The sequence below is a fragment of the Phocoena sinus genome, chromosome 14 (genome assembly GCF_008692025.1).
Source record: "Phocoena sinus isolate mPhoSin1 chromosome 14, mPhoSin1.pri, whole genome shotgun sequence".
In the NCBI taxonomy this organism is placed as follows: domain Eukaryota; kingdom Metazoa; phylum Chordata; class Mammalia; order Artiodactyla; family Phocoenidae; genus Phocoena; species Phocoena sinus.
Genome location: NC_045776.1, coordinates 60,979,138 through 61,001,656, shown reverse-complemented (window position 1 = coordinate 61,001,656; position 22,519 = coordinate 60,979,138). Strand labels below are relative to the sequence as shown.

Here is a 22,519-nt window from a genome sequence, read left to right as displayed (position 1 = left end):
GAGACCCCACACTCAGCTCAGTGATTCTATTCACACCATTAAAAGCCATTCCCCACTTTAATCTTTACTTTGAATACATCTGGCATCTCATTATTTTCTGAAAAGAGCACCTTTCCCGGACCCTTGGGGATCTCCAGAAAACTATAGCCTTGAACTTGGTTTCCTAAAATTTTCTTCTCGTGTTCGCATCAGTGACCTGAGTCTTTCCTTCCTTACATATTTACTTATTTACTATTCACGTTATTGAGGTGTAATCCACATAGGACATTACACTAGTTTCAGGTGTACACATACCAACTCGCTATTTGAATAATCGCAAATGAGTCTTCTCTTCTCCAAGTGTGTATCTCAGATACATGTAATCAGGTTTGTGAGGTGCTCCCAATAAAATATTTACTTTTACTTCAAACAAAACATTTTTGTTGAGACTTTTACTCTGAAACACAGCAGCACAGACGGTGGCAGCCTGCATCTTGTTACAACGCATTTCACAACAAGGTGTTTTTATAGCTTCCGGGTCTAAAGTCTTCCTATACCTCCTCAAAATCAGATGAGAATTATTTGTGTAAATGACATGTAAAACTCTGTCAGTTTAAGATTGTTTCCAAATTATGGTAGCTAATGCCAAGAAAAAAGTGGGCATAAAATGTAAATAGGATAAACACAGAGAACTTTATTTTAAAAATCCACGTTACAAAGGAGATGTGGGTTGTTTGTCATCCGTAAGATGCATAACTGCCTGATTTGATCCGAGGGAATCTGGCTGTCTCTGTGTGGTCTCCCCCTAGACACACTCCTGGGTGCACAGCCCTGCCCTCCCTGTACATGGGGTGAGATGGGGGGGCGGGGCTGGGAGAAAATGCTGAGCCGACAAGGAGCGACCCCATCCTGCGGTCCCCAACTCTGGAGGACCTCGCGTACAAGGCGGAGTGGGGGGCGCTGGTGCGGGGGGCACAGTTCCTAACGCCATCGAAGCCTCTTTAATCTCTCAGCGTTTCCCACTGAAACACGAGGTGCCCATATTCTCAGGACTCCGGCTCCGCCTGGGCTGTCCCACCACCTTCTCGGCTTCCAAAGCGACCCCCCAGCACTTGTGCTGCGCAGAGAGCTTCCCAGCAAGCCCGCCCCAGCTGCCCCAGTTTCCCCGCAGGCCTGGTGGGGGTGGGAGCAGAAGGACAGGCCAAAGGAGGCTCAGGCCACCCTGCCTGGGGCTGGACGACCCTCTGGAGGGGGCACAGGTGTCAAGCCCTCCTTACGATCGATCCTTGACATTTAATGTATCACACATTCTGTTTTTAAGCAAAAATACTGTCGATGACTTTGAATGAATCAAGACTTACCCTGAATTGTAAATACAAAAATGGCTACAGTAAGGTGCAATTATCACTGTGATTCTGAAGTGAAGCTACATATACGTCCGGCAACCCACACCCCATAACCAGAAGTCACTGCAAGTCCACGGCCGCAACCTGGCCCCACCAGGCGCTGAGAACCACACCCAGGAGTCTGGTCATTACTGCCCAACCTGGGGGTGCAGTGGAAACCTCAGGGAGCTTTTCAAATGCACAGATTCCTCTAACCTTCCCCAAGAATTCCTACTCAAAGTCTCCGAGGGCAGGCGTTGGGATCTTGCTTTAAAAGCTCCCCAGACGATTCTGAGGTGCGGCCTGATCTGGGAATAATGCACTGACCCCGTGGCTGCCAAGTTCTCAGGCTGCTTCAGATCTCGAAGGCCTGATTATGGGATCTGCTCCGGGTTTGATCAGGATTATTTATTGGGGCAGCAGGAAGTAAAAAGAAAAGTCTGCAGAAGGCAGTGGGAAACTGCCAACGGCAATGGAACAGGTGCCTAAGTCCACCCTGTGCCTTTATCGTGGAGCCAGCCCAGCGCTGGTGGCCCACGAGCCCAGTAAGCTCCCTAAATATGCATGAAAACTTCATGACGTAGAACTGACCAAGGCAGGTGATCTCAAATATAGGAAATCACCCAACCGGGTTTAACGTTTATTAGTTAATGATGCTACCTAACGATGTCAAGGTCTGAAATGCTCTATATTCATCCTTTACGTCATTGTTGCAAAGTCACTAATGATAAAATCAGGTGATGCTGCAAAGGTCGAGAATGGCTTCCACCCATCTTACTGAATAGCGTGTTGTCACCGCCAGGCACCAGAGCCGTCGCCAGAAAAGTGATGCGTTATCGGCAGAGACTTCAGTTCTAATACTTCTACATCTGAAGGGGGATGGGGAAGGCATTGTTTTGAAATTTGTATGGAATAGACTTTCGCCATTGTCAGGTTCTTATTTCCTTTTGTATTTGTGGAAAGTAGAGACAGTTTTAGACTAGGGTTTAGTGAAATCCTAGGATCTCTTTTTTTTTTTTTTTAAACTAATTAATTAATTTATTTTTGGCTGTGTTGGGTCTTCGTTTCTGTGCGAGGGCTTTCTCTAGTTGCGGCGAGCGGGGGCCACTCTCTTCATTGCGGCGTGCGGGCCTCTCACTATCGCAGCCTCTTTTGTTGCGCAGCACAGGCTCCAGACGCGCAGGCTCAGTAGTTGTGGCTCACGGGCCTAGTTGCTCCGTGGCATGTGGGATCTTCCCAGACCAGGGCTCGAACCCATGTCCCCTGCATTGGCAGGCAGATTCTCAATCACTGCGCCACCAGGAAAGCCCTCTAGGATCTCTTGATCTGTAGCTTTTCATGTGTGTTGGTCTTATCTTCCTACTTAGACCACGAGCCCTAGAACAGGGATTATTTTAAAAATCTTTACCCCACCCCCTCACCCCTGTCTGAGCCCCTAACCTGATGCTTCCAGCATGGCTGGGGCTCTGTGAACATAACTTGAACAGTTTCATTAGCTTGGGATGTAGAAAGGTGAGCTGAACTAACAAATTATGAAATGATGTTCATAAAATACAAAAAGATTTAAATGGAGATGTGTGAGGATCCATCCCCCTACAGTCTTTAGTCAACTGTAAAAGAATCATTACTTCTCATCCAGATCTGACCCCCAAGTGGATTCATTTTCAGTGGCAGTTCTAGGGCTCCAGGGGTGGGAGACATAAACCGAGTTTCCTTTCCTTCCCCTTTGACATTCTTCTCTGCATTCAGTTACTTGGGGTCTTCTAGTCATGGCATCTCCTGCTCTGTATTTCAGGACCCTGGGTTCTAAGCTGAAATAGGCACACAAGGCAGCTGGGATCAGCTTCCTTGTCTTGATTTCTGGGAGCCGGCATGACAGCATCCTCACAGGTACAGAATAGCAAAGGAGGGCCACAACCCACTTTTCTCCTCTCTCCTTTTCAGAACAGGGAACAGTCATTTTCTTTCACTTTAATAATTTTCTCCCTTGAGAGAGGAATTCAAACGTCTTTCACTTGCCAGGAGAGTGGGCGGGAGGTGGGTGGAAATCTTTCAAGACTTCAATAACAGCTCGACACAGGGCTGAGCCGGAGGAGGTGCGGGTGCTGTAACCCGTTGGGAGCCGAGACTCCGAATATTTGATATTCTGCTGGAGGGGGACTTACCCCAGGTCTCTGGTCAGAATGACCCTTCATGGCCTCGCATACAACAACTTGAGCCCAATTTAGGAAAGACACATTGTCAGAAAATCAAAACCAAACCAGAAACAATGCAATTCATTTTAAATTCACCAGCACTGACTTCTTTTACCTAATGTGATGAATTGTACGCTAGAGAGAGAGAGAGAGAAAGAAAACCCTTGGAAAGGCTGGATGGGAGCTCACTGGGACCGGGGTTCTCAGCGGGTCCTTGCTGGCATCGTTGGGCTGGGCTGGGCGGAAGCCCCCAGCACCTGGGCACGAGCGCTGGCACCTCCAAGTGCGGCCCAGCACCCTTGTTTCCTCTAATTGTCAGAGCTCTAAAATTTACCTTGTCCATTTGCTCTACTTGTTGGGAGGCTCAAGGCACACAGCTTGCTCTGGAGCATCCCAACTGCCCATCTGCCCTACAGACACCCACCGCACCTTTGCAGAGCCTCCCCAGGGATGATGCCGGGGAGTGGGCAGAATCCAGGTCCACCTACCCAAGCCTCGTCCCAACTCTCAGCTCCCCTCTCCCCTCTCACCTGTCTACACTCGATTTTCAAATGCCACTGGGGCAAAATCTTGCAAAAAGAAATACCTAGAAGTCTTCAGGGGACTGAAGCTGGGGAAGAAAGGTGCTCCTTTCAAATGGCTGACAGGGGACAAAAACTAAGCATGGGACAGACAAAAAAGTATGAATCACAGCAATTCCAGACTTCGGAGAGACTAAAAATGTTACAATATCTGGAACTTTTTCTCTTCAAACACCACTGTGCGCATTGTCCTCTGGTCCCCAGTTTTAAATAGCAGCAACTGAGTAATGCTTCTTGCTCATTCCCCGTTTCCAAACTCGGATTCTCTGCTCACCGTGAATCACACATTTCCTCCCACTTTTCTGACTCCCTCAAAGACGGACACCCAGGCCCGCCCAGCTCTCAGAATCCGACAGAACACGCACAGTGAGTTCCTTTAAGGCTCAGAAATCGGGTTCTGGCTTTTTCCTCTGCACTGAGCTGAAATGGAATCTTTTCTCCCCCTATGTATCCTATTTAGATTCATAACACAGTCTTTTTAAACACACATAGACCAGAGCCAATTGCTGGGCTCAGAAGTAAATGCTAATTTGTATGTTTTCAGTGAATTACTCAATGCCCTAAAAAAGTGCACGCGTAAAAGAAAACGAAAAGAACAAAATCGCACAATCTGTCTCTGCTCAAGCAATCCAGAGCCACGGGGCCCTTTTTGGGCAAAAGCACCCAGAAGGGTACGTGTCACACACACGGCGCTAGGCTCATGGCAGCTTTCGATCATGACAGGGGCGTCATTGGGGAGTGTGGTGAAGCAGGACTCGGAGGTACACCTGCTGTACACACAGAGGCCCGGCCGCTGGCAACACCACCTACAGATACGGACGAGGGCCACGTGGCTGACTGTCCCAGAGTCAGGGCATGGCGAATGACACGGGAGGCTGAGAGGCAGGGAGCTGGACTGGAGTCATGCTAAATGGCGGGCACCTCACCCACCGACCTGCAGACAGAGAAGCCTTGCAGAGAAGGTTCTATAGGAGGAGGAGGTTTTCATCAGCATCGGGAGGGCAGACGAGTGTGCCTGCCCCGTGAGGAGGACACACGCTGCCCGGCCCAGGCCAGGCCCCTCCTCAGGGTGTCCCTCCCCACCAGCCGGGGCTCGGATGGCCACGTGGACGTCAGGGTCCCAGTGGGGGCTCAGAGAGGCCCAACAAACAGCCACTGGCCTGCACCTGTCACTAGCACCAACGTTCAGGCTGGTTAAGAAGAAATCACTATGTCCTCTGCCCCATCCTCAGGTCCAGCCCTGTCTGTCTGATGTGGCAGCCGCCATTGACAGGTGGCTTTTGAGCACCTGACATGTGGCTTCTTCATCTTGAGGTGTGCTGACACGCGCAATACACAGTGGATTCCAAAGATCGATTAAGAAAAAAGATGACAAACTATCTCATGAATAACTTCTAAAAACTGCACATTGAAGTCATATGTAGAATATATCACGTTAAGTAAAATATATTATTAAATTTCACCTGTTTCTTTGCATTTTTCAAAAAACGTGCCACTAGAAAACGTAAATTTACACACATGGTTTGCATTTGTGGCTCTCACTATACCCCTATTTTCTGTATCTGGTCAGGGCTGGCGTGGAGGACGCGCTCACCGAGAGGGGCCGGCCACGGTCTCATGTAGTGACGCAGTTGCTTTGAGATCAGCAGAGTGTCTTGGCTTTGCAAACAGGCAACATAAACATTTGATTTAAAAATGGTTTTCTTCTGAATAGCTAATCGGGAATACCGAGACCAGCAAAGGTGGAGGCCAACCTTTTCCGTATATTAACTCAATCAATTCAATCCTCATGGGCTTGGGGCAGAGGTTCTGCTGTCACGTCCATTCAACAGAGGGACACACTGAGGCTCAGGGTGGTGGGGTCGCCAGGAAGGGCAGAGCCGGACTCAGGCTCAGGCAGCAGCCTCTCCCCACACCCATTTCTTTTGAATGTTGAAAGTTTAGAATACTTTCAGAATAACCTGGCTTACATTCATAATAAAAAAGAAATGGGACAGCACCCATCTCTGGAATAACTGTAAGAATTACTGCCAGGATGTGATATGAAGTTTCCAGAATGACAGTTACTTCAACAAACACCGATCTTCCACCGTGCCTTCTGCACAATCGGAATCTGATTTTTTAAAAATTATTTATTTATTTTAAATTTTATTTATTTATTTATTTGGCTGCATTGGGTCTTCATTGCTGCACATGGGCTTTCTCTAGTTGCAGCGAGCGGGGGCTACTCTTTGTTGCGATGCGCGGGCTTCTCATTGTGGTGGCTTCTCTTGTTGTGGAGCCCAGACTCTAGGTGCACGGCTCAGTAGTTGTGGCACAAGGGCTCAGTAGTTGTGGCTCGCAGGCCCTAGAGCGCACGGGCTTCAGTAGTTGTGGCGCACGGGCTTAGTTGCTCCTTGGCACGTGGGATCTTCCCGGACCAGGGCTCAAACCCGTGTCCCCTGCATTGGCAGGCGGGGATTCTTAACCCCTGCTCCCCAGGGAAGTCCCTGGAATCTGTCCTTATGGAGGAAATACCTTCAGCAGCGTCGTGCCAGCGAATCTTAAAGCACCATCTTCTATCACAAGAAATGCAAACCTCAGTAAAACTCTTGAGATTTAGGATTTTCTTTACTGGATGTTGTGCTCACACAGCGCCTTCGAGTTCATCTATGTAAACTTCCCTCTAAGTGGGAACAGGGCACAAAGAAGAATCTATGCTAATAAATTAGAAAACTCCAATTTCTTTTTTTTTTTTTGCGGTACGCGGGCCTCTTACTGCTGTGGTCTCTCCAGACGCACAGGCTCAGCAGCCATGGCTCACGGGCCCAGCCGCTCCGCGGCATGTGGGATCTTCCTGGACCGGGGCACGAACCCATGTCCCCTGCATTAGCAGGCAGACTCTCAATCACTGCGCCACCAGGGAAGCCCCCAATTTCTTTTTAATGGGGACTGCAGGTGAGCAGAATTGGGGAATGACACAGGGCCCTCTTTGCCTTTGTTTTGTTACGTATTTGTTTATAACACAGAGAACACTCTGAGCCCCTCCCATCCCCCGCACCCAGCGTGATGGATAACTGATGTTCACCTTCTGCAGCCCTCTCATGCTTCCTCGCGCCCACACCAAGTACTGTGATGCTCATTCTCTTCTCTCTTACAAAAATTATTATTATTTTTTTCTTTGAGGTATGCGGGCCTCTCACTGTTGTGGCCTCTCCCGTTGCGGAGCACAGGTTCCGGACGCGCAGGCTCAGCGGCAACGGCTCACGAGCCTAGCCGCTCCGCAGCATGTGGGATCTTCCCGGACCGGGGCACGAACCCGTATCCCCTGCATCAGCAGGCAGACTCTCAACCACTGCGCCACCAGGGAAGCCCAGTTTTGCTTGTTTTTGAACTTCATAGAAGAGTACTGTATTCTATATAACCTTTCATCACTTCAGTTCTTCATTCACCATAAAGAGACGGAGACCCACCCATGTCGTGATGGGGGTGGGATCCACTGCTGCTGCACCCGCCCCCCTTGGTCCCCGCAGGGTCTGTGTCCACTATCCTATGGATGGGATGGGCTGTTCCAGCCTTTGGTTCTAAGAACAGTGGCACTACGTTTCCTGTTATACATTCCTCACGATAACACTTACTAATTAAAACAAACTTAATTCTGAAATCCACTGTAATCCCTGCAGTAGCCAGAAATCTCCTAGGTTTTCCTCAAAAATGGCAGAATAAAGAAACATTCAGTACCTTGGGAATTCTATCATGTGCAACTCAGAATTTCCTTTCCATATTGCTTATCAAATACAGCCTTTCAGTCCCTTTAATTTTATATATATATATATATATATATATATATATATATATATATACACACACATACCACAAAGGACAAGGTTTATCTTCAAAGAACTCAGTAATTTGTTCATTATGTAAAATGATATATTTTTTAAGAATTATGTAATTAGCCAAGGAAATGTTTACAACTGTTCTTTTCCTTTTTTCGAAGCAATATGATATTTAATTTCCCACAAAATGCTGTATTTTCTCCATTCTGGATGTACTACAGTTATAATAATAGATTTTGGGGGGTGAGGGGGTGTATGGGAGGAGAATGCTGTCACAGTAAATGTGCATAGCTATTATAAGACACATGGCAATTTCAGAGATTCCACATTTTTAAAGGTGTATGGTAATAAGGCTCCCTTAATCCTGGGTTAGGCTCCCTCAACTCTGGCTTGGGCTCCCTGGCTTGGGTGACACAAAGGAAACTTCAGAGTTGTTCAGAGCTGTACATCGATGGTTAGGCATTTCTGAGTCCACTTTCTTATGTATAGGTCAGGGGATGCTTAATTTGCAGCGACCATGGATGTGGCATGTTGAAAAAATGCCTATAAGAGGAAACGTCTATAACGAAAAAGAAAATATATTTTCCCTACACTTAAACCCTAATTTGAAACAGCCATAAAAAGCATTGAGAAGTTTTAGTCATTCACTGGTTGATATTTAAAATTGAACTTGTAGAATATCAATCCTGTGGTCCCAGGCTCTGAGCTGGTTAAAATGACAGACACCTGGGGGATAACACCTGTCATCAGTCACTTAGGCCTTGGGGTGACCCAGGTCTTATGGGTGAGGAGTGGGGTTGGCAGCAGTGTGTACATCAAATTGGATTTCCTGCTAGTTTTTATTGTAATTCCAAGTCCCTTTCTGGTTCTCGTATTTCAACTTGGCCAACGGTAGTAACCATAATGATTCACGGCTATTCTGTTCTTTAAATTACCGAGCTTTCTCATGAGATCTAATTCATTCTCAGACATGAAGCACGTATTACTGTCCCCATTTTACAGACGGGAAAATTCAAAGGCAAGTTGGCTAAGAGACTGTGTCTGGCCAAGAACTGACTCAAGTCCTTTAGGTCTTGGGCTCGCCGTGCTACACCTGACTTCACTGGGGCTGGTTGGAATAATTCTGAAAACTGTTTGGAGAGAGGCCCCATCCTTCCACTTACAGCTGGAATATTTTATTTTAAAGAGCCAAAGAGGCTCCCATAAGCATTGACTTTTTTGAAGACCTGAAAATACTTAAAGTCCCAGAGTTAGCACATCTTAAATGTGACAAAACCTTATCCTTTCTAAAATATCAGGCACATTATAAAAATTTTTAGATATTTTCTCTAAAAGATGGGCTTACATAATAGAATTCAAATATGTACCAACAGCACACAGGGATAAATACCTGGCCAGGAGGGCATGGATGTGACTATGCAAAAATCCCTCTACTTTAGGGACTGGACTCAAGTTCCTATAGAATAATTTCGGGTGTCAGAGTATGAAAAGAAGTTTAAAAAGTTAAAAATAGAAACTTACCACAGAGATTTTAGATTTTTTTGACGTGGACCTTTTCTAAAGTCTTTACTGAATTTGTCACAATACTGCTTCTGTTTCATGTTTTGGTTTTTTGGTCGCAAGGCACGTGGGATCTTAGCTCCCTGACCAGGGATGGAACCTGCACCTCCTGCATTGGAAGCGAAGTCTTAACCACTTGACCGCCAGGGAGGTCCCTATCACAAAGATATTTTTATACTATGTCCGAGCAATGTAACACGAGCCATCTGAGACCCCAAGGAAGAGTATAAACCCAAAGCTGGGAAGAGGCCCTAATGGGGTGATGATCCACGTTCTAATGGCCTATTTAGTTCATAAACAACAACAACAAATTATTAGAGGCGTCTTTCACCAGCTCAGGAAGCTGCACGACGCTTCTTCAAGGGAGTAGAAAAATAATCCCTGGTTGATACTTTCCACCTTGATTAATTAATTGACTGTACAGCTAAATGTTTGCAGTATGATGCAAGGGAATGAACAGAGCTGCAAGAGTGTGCCCGTGGAAATGGCCAACTTGCAGTGAAAGTCGGGTGAATGAAGTGCCCTTCGGGGCAGGACTGTGTCTTGGTCACTGGGATGTTCCATTTTCCAGGCCACCCTAGCCTTCACCCAGGAGGCCTTCAGGAAATTCTACTTGAATGAGTGAATGATCCAATAATTCCCAACTTTCATTTTCATTCACTTGCATTTTTGCTCCTAAGAGAACTGAGTGGTCACCAAAGCTGACTGTTTACAGCACCACTAGAGGTGGACCGGAGTGACTCCAGAGAACACCCTGTTCTTCCAGGAAATTTCCCCTTTCCAGGCTGCTCCGAGGGGCTGCACGTGGCCTGACCAAGCCCCCACCCCTACACCCTCAGCTGGAATGAGGCTGACCCAGCGATCAGGATGGACCAGCAGTTCCCGAGCCCAGGAAGGCCACACAGCAGGCTCCAGAGTCAGACCACCGGGCTCCAGCCCCGACCACCTACTCCCAGATCCCAGCTCTGACCCTGGACCAGTCAACCGCCTTCTCCGAGCTCCTGTCTCCTGAGGTATGCAGGGAGGATGACAGAGATGCTGTGACCACTGGATTCAGGACAGGATGTGGCCTGAGGGCTTTGGGAGCTGAAGCCTTATTTTCACTTGTATCAAGCTGATTGACCAACATCGCCAAAAAAGGATGAAAACCGAGGGGGAGAAAAAATTTTTTGATAGACTTTTATGTATTTTAAAATCCCAATTTTGTTTTTCTTTACATTTTTATTCTAAACTATGAATTTATCCCAGATCAAAACGTTTTCTGCACAGTATAGTATTTTTGACTCTGCCCATGCAACCCAATCCTGGAAAAGCTACAGAAGAGAGGCCCCTGCGAACACCACAGCCAGACCCGTTAGTCAGAGGCAGGCTTGTTCTGGGACCACTCCCAGAAGTGCCGTCAGACGGGGCAGCCTGTGTGCAGCTCGGACATCCAACAGCGGGGACGGTCGGGCTCCATCCCAGCCTCGTGGAGGCTCCCGTCTCCCTGCTCCCCAGGGCCCTGCTGGTCTCAGGAATCCAGCAAGGACGCTGAGAGCTCACTGCCATCCTCAGGAGAGATGTAAGGTCTCAACTCTCCTTTCATCAGCAACAGGGTTCTCTGTGATTTGATGACAAAATCCCTGAGTGAAGTTTCCAAAGCTTAGCATGTGGCAACATCTCAGAAGGCAGTGTACATACATTTACAAATATCACATGAAAGGGCAACCAGGATGACGGCTGACGTTTGTTGGACGTTTGCAGCATCCAGACACAATCCCGAGCACTTAGATGCATGACTGTACTGAATTCCCGTCACAGTTTCATGAGACAGGCATCATTATTACTGACCCTGTTTTACAGATGAGAAAACTGAGCCCAGAGATGCTCCTCACCTTTCCCAAGATTGCAGGAGGAGGCAGAGACGGGACAGGAACCACAGAGACTGCATCCTCAGACACAAGGTTGAGGAACTTTTACTGTATCCACCAGAATGATTCAGATACAACGGTTTTTATATAATTATATATGTCAAGCTCTTATGATTAGAGTTTTGGTACTACTCTGCTTCCTTTCTTTTCAAAAAAGAGCCTCAAGAAAGGACACCAAGCTGACTAAGGGAGTTATATCAGAGACTTGTTATGCAGAGAGCATCCTGTTTCTCTCCCACCCCAACATACACTGAGGCTCTTTTGGGGTGATTTCGCACAAAATCCTTTAAACAGACTGCATGAACCTGTAGTTGTTACAACTGTAGATAAGCAAACACATCACATGCTTAGTTACCCAAAATTTGTGGCTTTGGCTAAGCCAGCACTGAAGGTGCAGGAATGAGAGGCACCAGGTGGGGAGTGGGCATGGGACACGTGAGCACACGGCTTCAGGGGGGGACACTGGCTTCAGGGGGGACACTGGGGCTGCCTCTCATCTCACGGTGGGGGGGTCTCCCATGAGATGGGGCTGGTTGGAAGGTTTCTGCCCAAACACAGGAAGAGACCTGGGATGGGAGGGAAGCACCTCGGGGTTGGCGGTGGGGGTGACGGAAGCGACCAGAGTGAAAGGCAGCCCTGAGGAGGGAGCCCAGCACTGAGAGGACAGAGCTGGGTCCCTCGGGGGCACCCGCCACACAGATGCAGGGCAAGGAACCAGGCGACCGAAGGGACCGAGGCTGGCAGGTGGCACGACGTCCACAAGGTTAAACCTCATGAAACGGCCATGTTGTAGGTCAAAAATGGCCACACGTGGGCAATTTCTTATGTTTCTGTTGAACAGATCATAAAGCTCCTCGGTACAAATGTGGGTCCGACCCACACACGGATAAGGGTGGTTAGCAGACTGCCTATGGGGGTCAGAAGACTGTCGTTGTCCTGACCCGACCTCCAGGGCAGCACGCCTGGGTGACACCCCCCGCAAGACTCTGTGCCGGTCTACAAAGTGAGACTTGGACCAGACACCCTGAAGTCACGACCGGCTGAAAGGCCGAGATTCAAGGAGCAGCCGCCAGAGTGGAGACAAGGGGCACCGTCAACACCAGGTGGGCTGCCAGGTGTGCCCGACTCAGGACCCGCTGACGCCGCAGCAGGGCTGGGGGCTCCAGGGGGCACAGAACAAGGCTAGAGGCAGAAGCCTCACACGCTCACTCTCCCAGACTTCTTGGTGAAGAGAACCAAAGGGAAGCATGGCTAGTAATCTAGCTTAAATACTAAGTAGTTTCAAATGTACTCTCCATACAGTCAACCAGAACAATGTAAAACAATCTTTTCATTGAGGCACAACCATTTAAATGCCTCATAATTCTTTTCTACTACCGGCACTGGTGTTTTTATTTCTACCATAATATTCATACTATGAAATGTTACACTGCAGTTAGTGTAAAAGTCTCCAGCTGAATTACCTAAATATTAGCTTCATGAGGGCTGGGACTCCAAGACCATCTGGCCATGGTACTTCTGCAGGGCTAGACTCTCTAAGTTCTTCATATGATGTAGGGATTTGGGAGACGGACCCCTTGGATGCATCCCCCACTGTACACTCTGGCCACACTGCCCTCTGTCCCCGGTCAACCTGTGGACCTGTCCACAAGTCAGTCCAGGCTCCCCTGGGACCGAGCCACCCAAACCTCACCAGCAATCCCTCCTCCCCTGCACCCATGTGCGAACCTTTCCTAATTATTTATTGAACTCTGCATGCACCCTGTTATTCCTCACAGGCATGCAGACGGGCATGCATTCACACTGGTACTTCCAACGCCTAACACGGTTCCTGACACATATCAGGCAATCACTGAAAAAAAAATCGAATAGGATGCCTCTTTAGATAAAACGGATGAAGGTTGATTTGAAAGATTTTAACTTCTAGTGAATTAGAGGAATTTATGTGATGATATGGATATGATGTACTACTTACTTATAATTTTTTAACTGTAGAAATAAGAAACATGGATGATAATCTTTATCACTTAAATTCTTTCAAGCAGCTAAAGATGCCAGTTGGTGCCATTTGAGTTTCTTTGGGAGGTGATGACACAGTTTAACAAAGAAACAAATAAAAATACAATGGTTTAAGAACTATGAAAAATACCCTTAAAAATTTAATACTGAGTACTTTGAAATGATATGCCATTATTTACTATGTAAAGCAATGGGACATTTAGACAATGTCTAAAATTCAGGAGAGGGTTTGGGAAACTAAGGAGTAGAGGCTTGGGAAAGTGGTGTAGGAACCCCCTAGTAATTTCTCAAATCAGCCAACTTGTCGTAAAAGGTGTTCTTCTGGGTAATGAACACACTACTGTGGATGAGAATAAATGATGATAACTCCATAAATCCTTTAACATTGTAGCTGATAAAAATGCAAGCTCAAATACCAATTGTCATTCTTCTACCAACACTCATCTGATTGAGTGTGCCAGTTAGTTTGGGGGTCGATGTCCCACCTCCGTAATGCTCCATCTCCCTTCAATACACACCTCTGACTTGTGCTGGGTCCTCCCCACCACGACCCTCAGTTCTTACTGCTCTGCTGGTGACACTATTACTAGCCCAGGAAGCCCCTCTCCCCCAGGGCATGGTCACCAAGCCTGTGGTCTGAGCACCTGTGGTTCTTACGGGTCTTCTTCCCTGAATGGGTCCAGAGTTTCCAGTCTACCCCACAGAAGGTAGCCTGCCATTACAGGATACTTTATTGTTCATTAATTCTATGTTACGTATTATATGTTACAGATGTTACACATTACGAACATTTTGTTTCTTCATTAAGTCGTAAGTTTCTGGAGGTGAGAAGTCATAACTCAGAGTTTCTTAGTGTAACTCACGGTCCTAAGTGTAGCACTGAGCACATGGCAAACACGTGATTCTCGAGCACGTTTTTGGAGCATAAGTATATGCCACATGCCGTGCCAAGCAAGGGGAAGAGGCTCCCACACCCCGTAAATGCACGTTTACTGGCAAAACTCAACATGACTAGTCATGATGTGAGCTTCAGATAAAAGGACAGGCGTAAACGTTAAGCATTTGGAATCATGACACATAATCTGCTTTCTAAGTAAGTCTAGCCTTGTTAGTTGGAGGGATTTAAAAGCGGCCAATAACTTGTTTCTTTAGTTATTCTGATCACTCAGCATTAATTGGGTGCTTACTGAGTGCTCAGGACGGACCCTGGCAAATCACTATTTAAATAAGGGCAAATATACAGCGTGAACACTGTGCTCTCGGGAATCTGAGCTTTTCAAATAGAGGAAGAAAAATCAGCAGGTGGGTTTTCAAGGTGGAAAGAGCCAGAGCTGGGGAATGACCTGCAGATGGAGGAAAGCACGTCACACCTGGGGACACTTGCCCTTTTCAGAAGAATAGGACATGGAAAATACCTTTACGTATTTTTAGGGCTTTCTCTTGGGCAGAAACTTCCAGTGAGGTCTGTGAAAGGAAGCTGGGTGTTGGGGGAGACGGTGTGTCCTAAAGCCAAGGCGGGATGGGGTCAGACCGAAGAGGTCACCCACCACACAGAACCCAGAGGTAAAGTGCCCTCCCATGTCCTGCTCTGCTTAACTGTGTCATTTGTGGTTTCCCTCCAAGGATGACGCCTGCAGCTTCTGCACTTTAAAATCTCAGTATTTTATGGATGCCTAATAAACCTCTCTTATTTTCGTCACCATCCACTCTGGCATTTTGTCTCGGCATTAAAACAGTTTCAATACAATTTACTTTAATGTTAAATGTTATTTGAAAAAATGCTTACTTGGCAATTCAGGCTACATATTTTCTCCATACTGATAAGATTAACTGCAATGACATTTTATAACTGACTATTTGCTATGAGATCAAAATATGTTTAAAAGATTGCTCTTTGAGGACCCTAAGTCGATTTTACGTCACTTTGGCTGTCTCTGGGGACGACACGTGGGTGCCTGGGGGCAGGAGTGAGGAAGGACTTGTCATTCTTTCCTATCTTTTGCATTTTGTGCCACACACAGACACTTCCTATTCAAACAAATACAAATACAACTTAAAACATGAAATTGCTATGTGCAGTGAGAATGTTACATGTGAAGTTGATTTAATTCAATCTATACGCCGTAATAAAGGACAGGATAAAAACTGTGTGGGATTATTTTAAGAGGTGAAGAAAAACCCCACATATTCATGGATGACATTCTCATGCAAAACTAAAAACTTGAAAAGTCAGTGTTTCAAAGGAATCTTCTCAGGAGCAACTTCATTTTTCTGCTTCTGAAAACCTCATGTACCTGTGTCATAAGCCACGTGTGTTGACTCACTCAAGCCTTAATTTGACACAAGAAGATCAACTCATTCTGCTCCTTCCTCCGTTTCCGGAGAGATAGATGAAAAGGTAAAAACGTTTTCTCTCAGAGTTACGTAAAACTGCAAAGGTAAGGAATATTACGCAGCCTTAAAAGGAATGAAATAATGCCATTTGCAGCAACATGGATAGACCTAGAGATTATTATATTAAGTCAGACAGAAAAAGACAAATACCACATGATATCACTTATATGTGGAATCTAAAATACGACATGAACTTATCTACGGGACAGAAACAGACTCACAGACATAGAGAACAGACTTGTGGTTGTCAAGGGGAAGGTGGGGTGGGGGAGAGAAGGACTGGGGGTTTGAGATGAGCAGATGCAAACTATTATATATACAATGGATAAACAACAAGGTCTGACTGTGTAGCACAGGGAGCTATATTCAATATCCTGGGATAAACCTTAATGGAAAAGAATATGAAAAAGAGTATATATATATATATATACACACACATACACATAACTGCGTCACTTTGCTGTACAGCAGAAATTAATACAACATTGTAAGTCAACTATACTTCAATAATGGTAAGGACAAAATGCCCCATTACTATGGTATTTTTAATGTCAAATGCTTCTGAAAAGTGCAAGTGTCCTCAGAAGTGAACTTTGCTTTGGTAAACCTGATGACAAACTTCCAATACATCCAAATTTGAGGGGAACCCTGACAACAAAAATCTCACACTTTCAAAGGATCTGAAGTTTCAGTGACATCTTCTCCAAGGAATTTAAAAAAAATGTTGCCTTACTTTGTAACCCTTAGAGTGTATTTTCTGTAAAGAAAAATACTTTAGGGAAACTGTGTCTCGTGGTTTCAGCCCAGATTTCTCGCCGTGAGGGTACAGATGAGAGGATGCTGCTCTGAGTGACCCTCACAAACCCTGATTGTTAACAGCATGGACGACAAGCCTTTCATCAAACGCAAGGCAGCACCAGGCTCCACACTCTGTTTACTTCTCTTTATGGGATTTAGAAATAACTGAAAGAATTGCCAACAGCTTTCCCTCTTAAATATTTATTGTGGATGAAATTTATTAGTGCGCTAAAATGAGAGTGTGGAAGTTTTGAAAAGAACAGGGTGTCTACACAGTCTCAAAGGATATTCCCCAAACGTACTTATGAGTTACAAGAGGGGGAGGTAACTTTACAGAGGAGAAAGAGGCAGACCCCACCTTCACTAAGTGACCAGAGTTCATGTCCCCAACCACTGGGAAGGCCACCAGACCCTGCACTGGATTATTGACCAGGGTTACCAACAGAATTATTATTATTACTATAGTTTCACTATAATTATTGGGACAACTGGTGAAATTTGCATAGGCATTGTATTAACGCTAAATCCCCTAATTTTGATAACTGTGCTTTGGTTATACAAGCGGAGGGCCTTGTTTGTAGGAAATACACACTGAAGTATTTATGGGGAGCATGATGGCTGCAACCAGCTATCAAATGGATCGTAAAGGTGTGTTTTAGTATAGACAGGGCCAGAGAGCAAATGTGGCCAGAGGTTACCTCTTGATGAACCTGGGTGCGGGGTATGGGAGTTCTTCGTCCTACTTCTGCATTTTGGGGGTAAGTTGAAAATTGCTTCAAAAAAAGTTATTATTTATTAGGAATATCCCTTATGATAGTATTTCAAAGAAGAAGATGGAATTTTAAAAAAGTATCTTCTGTGAAGCCACAGAAGGCAACCACAATATTTTCCCACTTTGTAAATGATCAGGTGATGTGCGTTCTCTCAGGACCACCACCTGAGCCTGTGTATTTCCTACCGCTTCCCGTGTCGATGGGCTGGGTGCACAGACGGGGTGCCGTCCCAGGAAGGGGTCCCGGGTGGAGCCCTGTCCAGAGCGGAGGTGATCTGGCGTGCTCATGAGCAAAACGCTGTGAACAGGCAATGGCCAGTGAGCCATCCCAGGCCACCCCGGCTGCCCCGGTGTCTGCCATCTGGACTGTCACAGGAGTCACCTCTTCCTCCCCAGAGCCCGTCTCCGCCAAAGGCCAGAGCGACCTTGATAAAACACTCAGGTCACGAAAATCCCCTCTGAGAGGGCTCCAGAGCCCTTCCAGGTCGGGACAGACCAGGCCTAAGGGGCCAGTGAGATCTGTGGCCCCTGATGCTGGCCCTGACTTGCCCTGGCACCGTCCCCTAGGCAGGCCACCCGCCAACCTCACTCTTCTTTCTATAATCCAACTGAAATTCAAGTAGGAGGCAATGTAAAGAGTAAACCCAAGTGTGACATTCTTAGAGGAAATTCTTAGGATTCTACTAAGATACTGTAGATTTTTTCATTATAAAGAGTAATCTCACGTAGAATCTCAAATTCTTAATAATAAAGAAGAATCTTAAACATTCTTCTAAGTTTTCCTTCTAAAATTAAATAACTCTGAAATTAACTTTTAATGATAGGACGTATTTGGTTCAAAAATTGTTCTAGATCTACAGGAAAATAAACAAGATCCTCAAGGAACTGGACTATGACACAGACTTTCTCAAGGATTTAATCCAAAAAAAAGTACTAGACTTAGTAAATTCGTGTTATGTTTACTACTGAAACACTTGAGTTAGCTCTACTTTTATGACTTTTACAATACACATTTTCTTTAAACAAAAGTTAATTGTCTTCAAATGTACCAAGTGTTATTAGTACATAAGTCAGAGATTTGTCTTAATGTCACTCTTAAGGGGATCATCAAAACATAAATTCAAGAACTATTTAATCTAACGATATAAGTGATGACTATTTCAGAGTACTATAGAATAAGTGTTACTGAAAACTGTGTGCATATTAAAACACAATTTTCAGGAAGAAAGTTAGATATTAATTTCCTCATTTATATAAGCGTAGGCTCAGTTGTAAACATAATCTCACTTGACATGGACAGAGACACATGACAACAGAATGTAGGTTTAAAAACTACCAAAAAAAGTATTACCTCTGAAAAAGTATTATAATTGCATTTGCATCTGCTGGTTCCCAATTCTCTTTTATTTTATTAATAGTTAATTATGATTTCCGATAATCATTTTTTTTTTTTTGCAGTACGCGGGCCTCTCACTATTGTGGCCTCTCACGCGCAGGCTCAGCGGCCATGGCTCACGGGCCCAGCCTCTCCGCGGCATGTGGGATCTTCCCGGAACAGGGCACGAACCCGTGTCCCCTGCAACAGCAAGCGGACTCTCAACCACTGCGCCACCAGGGAAGCCCCCGATAATCATTTTTAAGTTGCCTCAACATATCTATACGAAAATACATGCCTTCAATGCAAATGGTTTCTTGAGTTTTATTTTTTTAATTAAAAATCATGCTATACCTCAAAAACACATTTGCAAATTAGGTGCTTTGGATTCCTTAGTAACCCACGTGGGAGTTACTGGATTTCAGATAGAATCTGGGAGCTCTTGTCACATGTGAGTTTGTCATAAACAGAAGAAAGAAGATGTGACAGATCGATACATCTTGATGCTAATTTCTCTTTATATGCTAAGAATAACTTTTCCCTTCATCAGAACCACATAGGAAATGTTTTATGATGACTTTTAGGCAAGCATGCAGGACAAAATTTAAAACTCAAATACATGTCTATGAATGTGTAACTCTGAAGTTGAATAAGAACAACCTGATTTCAGCTAGGACCTTGCAGTCTTGGGTGACTTTTCCAATATGTAAATCATCACAGTGAGCTGGGAGGACCCAGAGCTCCAGTTGGCTGAAGCACGGCTTTGGCCCCCCATCGTCTCCTTGAGCCCCCTCCACATCACTCAGTTAAAGACACAGTTAACTAAAAAACACTGTGCCTGCCACGCCAGCTGGCGTGGCCCCCTTTTCTAGGTAGTTCACCACCGCTACCTCTGTCTTTTTAGAAATTCTAGGATTTTCACTGGCTATATGGGAATGCTTATCAGAAACAAAAATCACATGAGAGGATGCAAAAAAAAAAGCTTTAAAATGTAATTCTTATCCGCCATCTGGATACAGAGCCTACAGGGCAGGTGTGTTCTACTGAAGGGGAGGGGAGGGGGCACATGGGCCCATCTGTCTTACACACTGGGTCCTGCATCAGCTTCCCTCAGAAAAGAGGATTCTGAGAATGAAAAATGTCTCAAGACCACCACGCCAGGCAGTGGAGACTTTGAAATACTGTTTTGGAGGGGTACACATGCACACACACACATGCTCTTTGAGCACAATTGTTAACAAAAATGATTTTCTGAGAAACTGAAAAACTATTTTCTCCTTCAAGACATGTTTAATCAAATTACCAAATAACAATATTTTAAAGAAACGTACGTCCACCAAACAAGAGAAAACTAATATTCATAACACCCTTTCGCATAAGCAACATTGCCATCCAAGTGATTAGAAAAGCAGCCCTAAATCCTGCAGATCTGAAGTAAATCACGTTTTCCCAGGATACAGTCAACATTCAGAAGTAATCCATGTATGACCTACAGCTGGCATGCACCTCTCATTTGAGCTGAAGGATGCATGTCCTTTAAGAGTGAACTGAATTCTGTTCTATTACTCCCAAGGATGCAGTCACATACCATAAAGCCTTTCTCTCTGCTCGTGCAATTTCTACTTTTTTGTTATCTGGGAAACGGCTTAATTGTTGATTTAGGAATACACAGTGGAAAAAGTACTATCAATATTTCTTAGAGGTATGCTGTCTACCTGATCATCACCCCCACCGATATACTCATAAAAGCATTTCTTACAATCTTATTGTCTTTAATATTTTTAACACGTTAATATTGGGTATGGAGGGAAGCACTTCTCCTAAGCAGAGAGCTAGATTTTGAAGAAAGTCCAAGATGAAATAATATTAACGTTGGTTCGTAGTAAGCCACCTCGCTAAAAAACTGTTCCACCGTGTACCATTTAAAATATTTCAGTAAGGATTTACTTACCTGGGAATATTCAAAGTCAGTGATGGGGGCTATGCTCTTGATATAGTCTGATCGAAACTGGTTTTCTGGGTTGGCCAGTGGAACTGGGGGAATTATAGTACTCATCGCCGAAACAATCGTCTAAAGTGGAGTGAAGGAAAAAGATACATGGATAAATAAACCATTTAGGCTCCATGTGTGGTAATCTAGTGCATAATTTCTGTCTACGCAGTTTGAGGGAGCAGAGGGTGCAACCTTACTACTGAACAAATATTAAAAAAAATTCCTGGGATTTCCCTGGCAGTCCAGTGGCTTCCACTGCAGGGCGCACGGGTTCAATCCCTGGTCGGGGAACTAAGATCCTGCATGCTGCACGGCAAGGCCAAAAAAAAAAAAAAAAAAAAAAAAAAAAATTCCTTACCACAATAGCATCCTTAACGTTTTTCCGGATGTCCAGAATTTTCTGTTTCTTCTCCCTGTATGAAAACAGAATGGTTATTAATTAACTTTACACATTGCCCCAAATCAGTTGAGTGGGATTTTAAATTCCCAGCTGCAGGGGGTCTACAATGGTACTACCAGAGGTCAACATTAGCCCCAGGACCACAGTGCAAAGTTTTTTATGTGGAAAAGGAAAACATCCACCTTTACTGGTTTGGACTCTAAACAAACGTGCACACACCACAATCTCTAGCTCTAGACAACAACACAGGCTTTACGTAACATGGCAAAATCATCATGACTGTTGCATATAAACACTACAGGGCTACACCTGTAAATATATTTTATTTGAATCTATCCATATATTGATTGAAATAGATGCAGACAAATGATAGAGAGAGAAGTGTATATAGACACATTGGTTAAGTGTGCGCAGCACAATATCAATAATGCAGATCAATACCTCAAGAGTATTTAATAAATCATATATCGTTCTTTTATTTTGATGTAGACACTACCAGAAGAAAGATTTGCCTAAATATGCCAAATTCAACAACTTACTTCTACATCCGCCCCCCCCTCCCCCAAAAGGTCGACTCAAAGATCAAATTAACTGTTTAGAGAAAACACTTTGGGGAGGCCGGGAAAGCAGTGACAAAATGTGCATGCAGTTGGGAAGCAAACCCGAAATCGGTCATTCCTTACTCGGGATTAAATCCATTGACGTGCAGGATCCTCATTTGTTTGACGATAGTGCTTTTCCCAGACTCACCAGCCCCTACAAACAAACAGAGAGAATGCTGTGATCTGTGGCCGAGGACCGTAGCCATCTCTCACGCCTACCGAGACTGAACTAGTGTCCTGCCCCCACGCGGGCGTTTCCAGGTGCGCTCTTGCTATCTGCGGGGGCGCGGGCCCTGCCCGCCCGGCCCTCTCCGCGCTCCAGGCCGTGCGCCCCGGGCCGTGCGCTCCGCTCGGGCCGGGCGCCGCCGCGCGCCCCCCGCCTTACCCAGTAGCAGCAGGCGGTGAGTCGCTTTGTAAGCCAGGCGCTCCTTCTGCAACTGCTTCTCGATCTTTTTGTTGGCCTCACGTCTTTCCTTTTCATCGACGCCCTGGTCTTCTGGCGTCTTGCTGTTGCCCAAACACCCCATGCCTGACCGCTTGCGTGGACGTCAGGCGCAGTTAGGAATTGCACAAAAGTAGAGAGTTGTAGGTGTGTGTGGATCCTGCGGCGGCCCCTCTTCCTCGCTGCTGAAAGAGATGCTCAGGTCTCTCGGTGTTTTCCGATCGGAACAGGCGTTTCTTCTCCCTCCCCCTCCCCGCCGCGAACTCTCGACTAAGAGGACACAAGGAAGACGCGCG

The 22,519-nt window shown here is 45.5% G+C and overlaps 1 protein-coding gene across 1 annotated transcript in view; it reads right to left on the bottom strand.

Annotated features, from left to right (window-relative positions):
* Nucleotides 1-22,308, bottom strand: part of GNAL (G protein subunit alpha L) — a 69,716-nt gene extending 47,408 nt beyond the window's left edge. Inside the window, exons 1-4 of the mRNA XM_032654340.1 lie at nucleotides 22,167-22,308; nucleotides 21,863-21,935; nucleotides 21,138-21,192; nucleotides 20,738-20,857 (exon numbers count right to left, since the gene is read on the bottom strand). Coding sequence (XP_032510231.1) covers nucleotides 20,738-20,857; nucleotides 21,138-21,192; nucleotides 21,863-21,935; nucleotides 22,167-22,308 — 390 coding nt within the window. The remainder of the gene's footprint in view (nucleotides 1-20,737; nucleotides 20,858-21,137; nucleotides 21,193-21,862; nucleotides 21,936-22,166) is intronic.
* Between the last annotated feature and the right edge of the window lie 211 nt (nucleotides 22,309-22,519).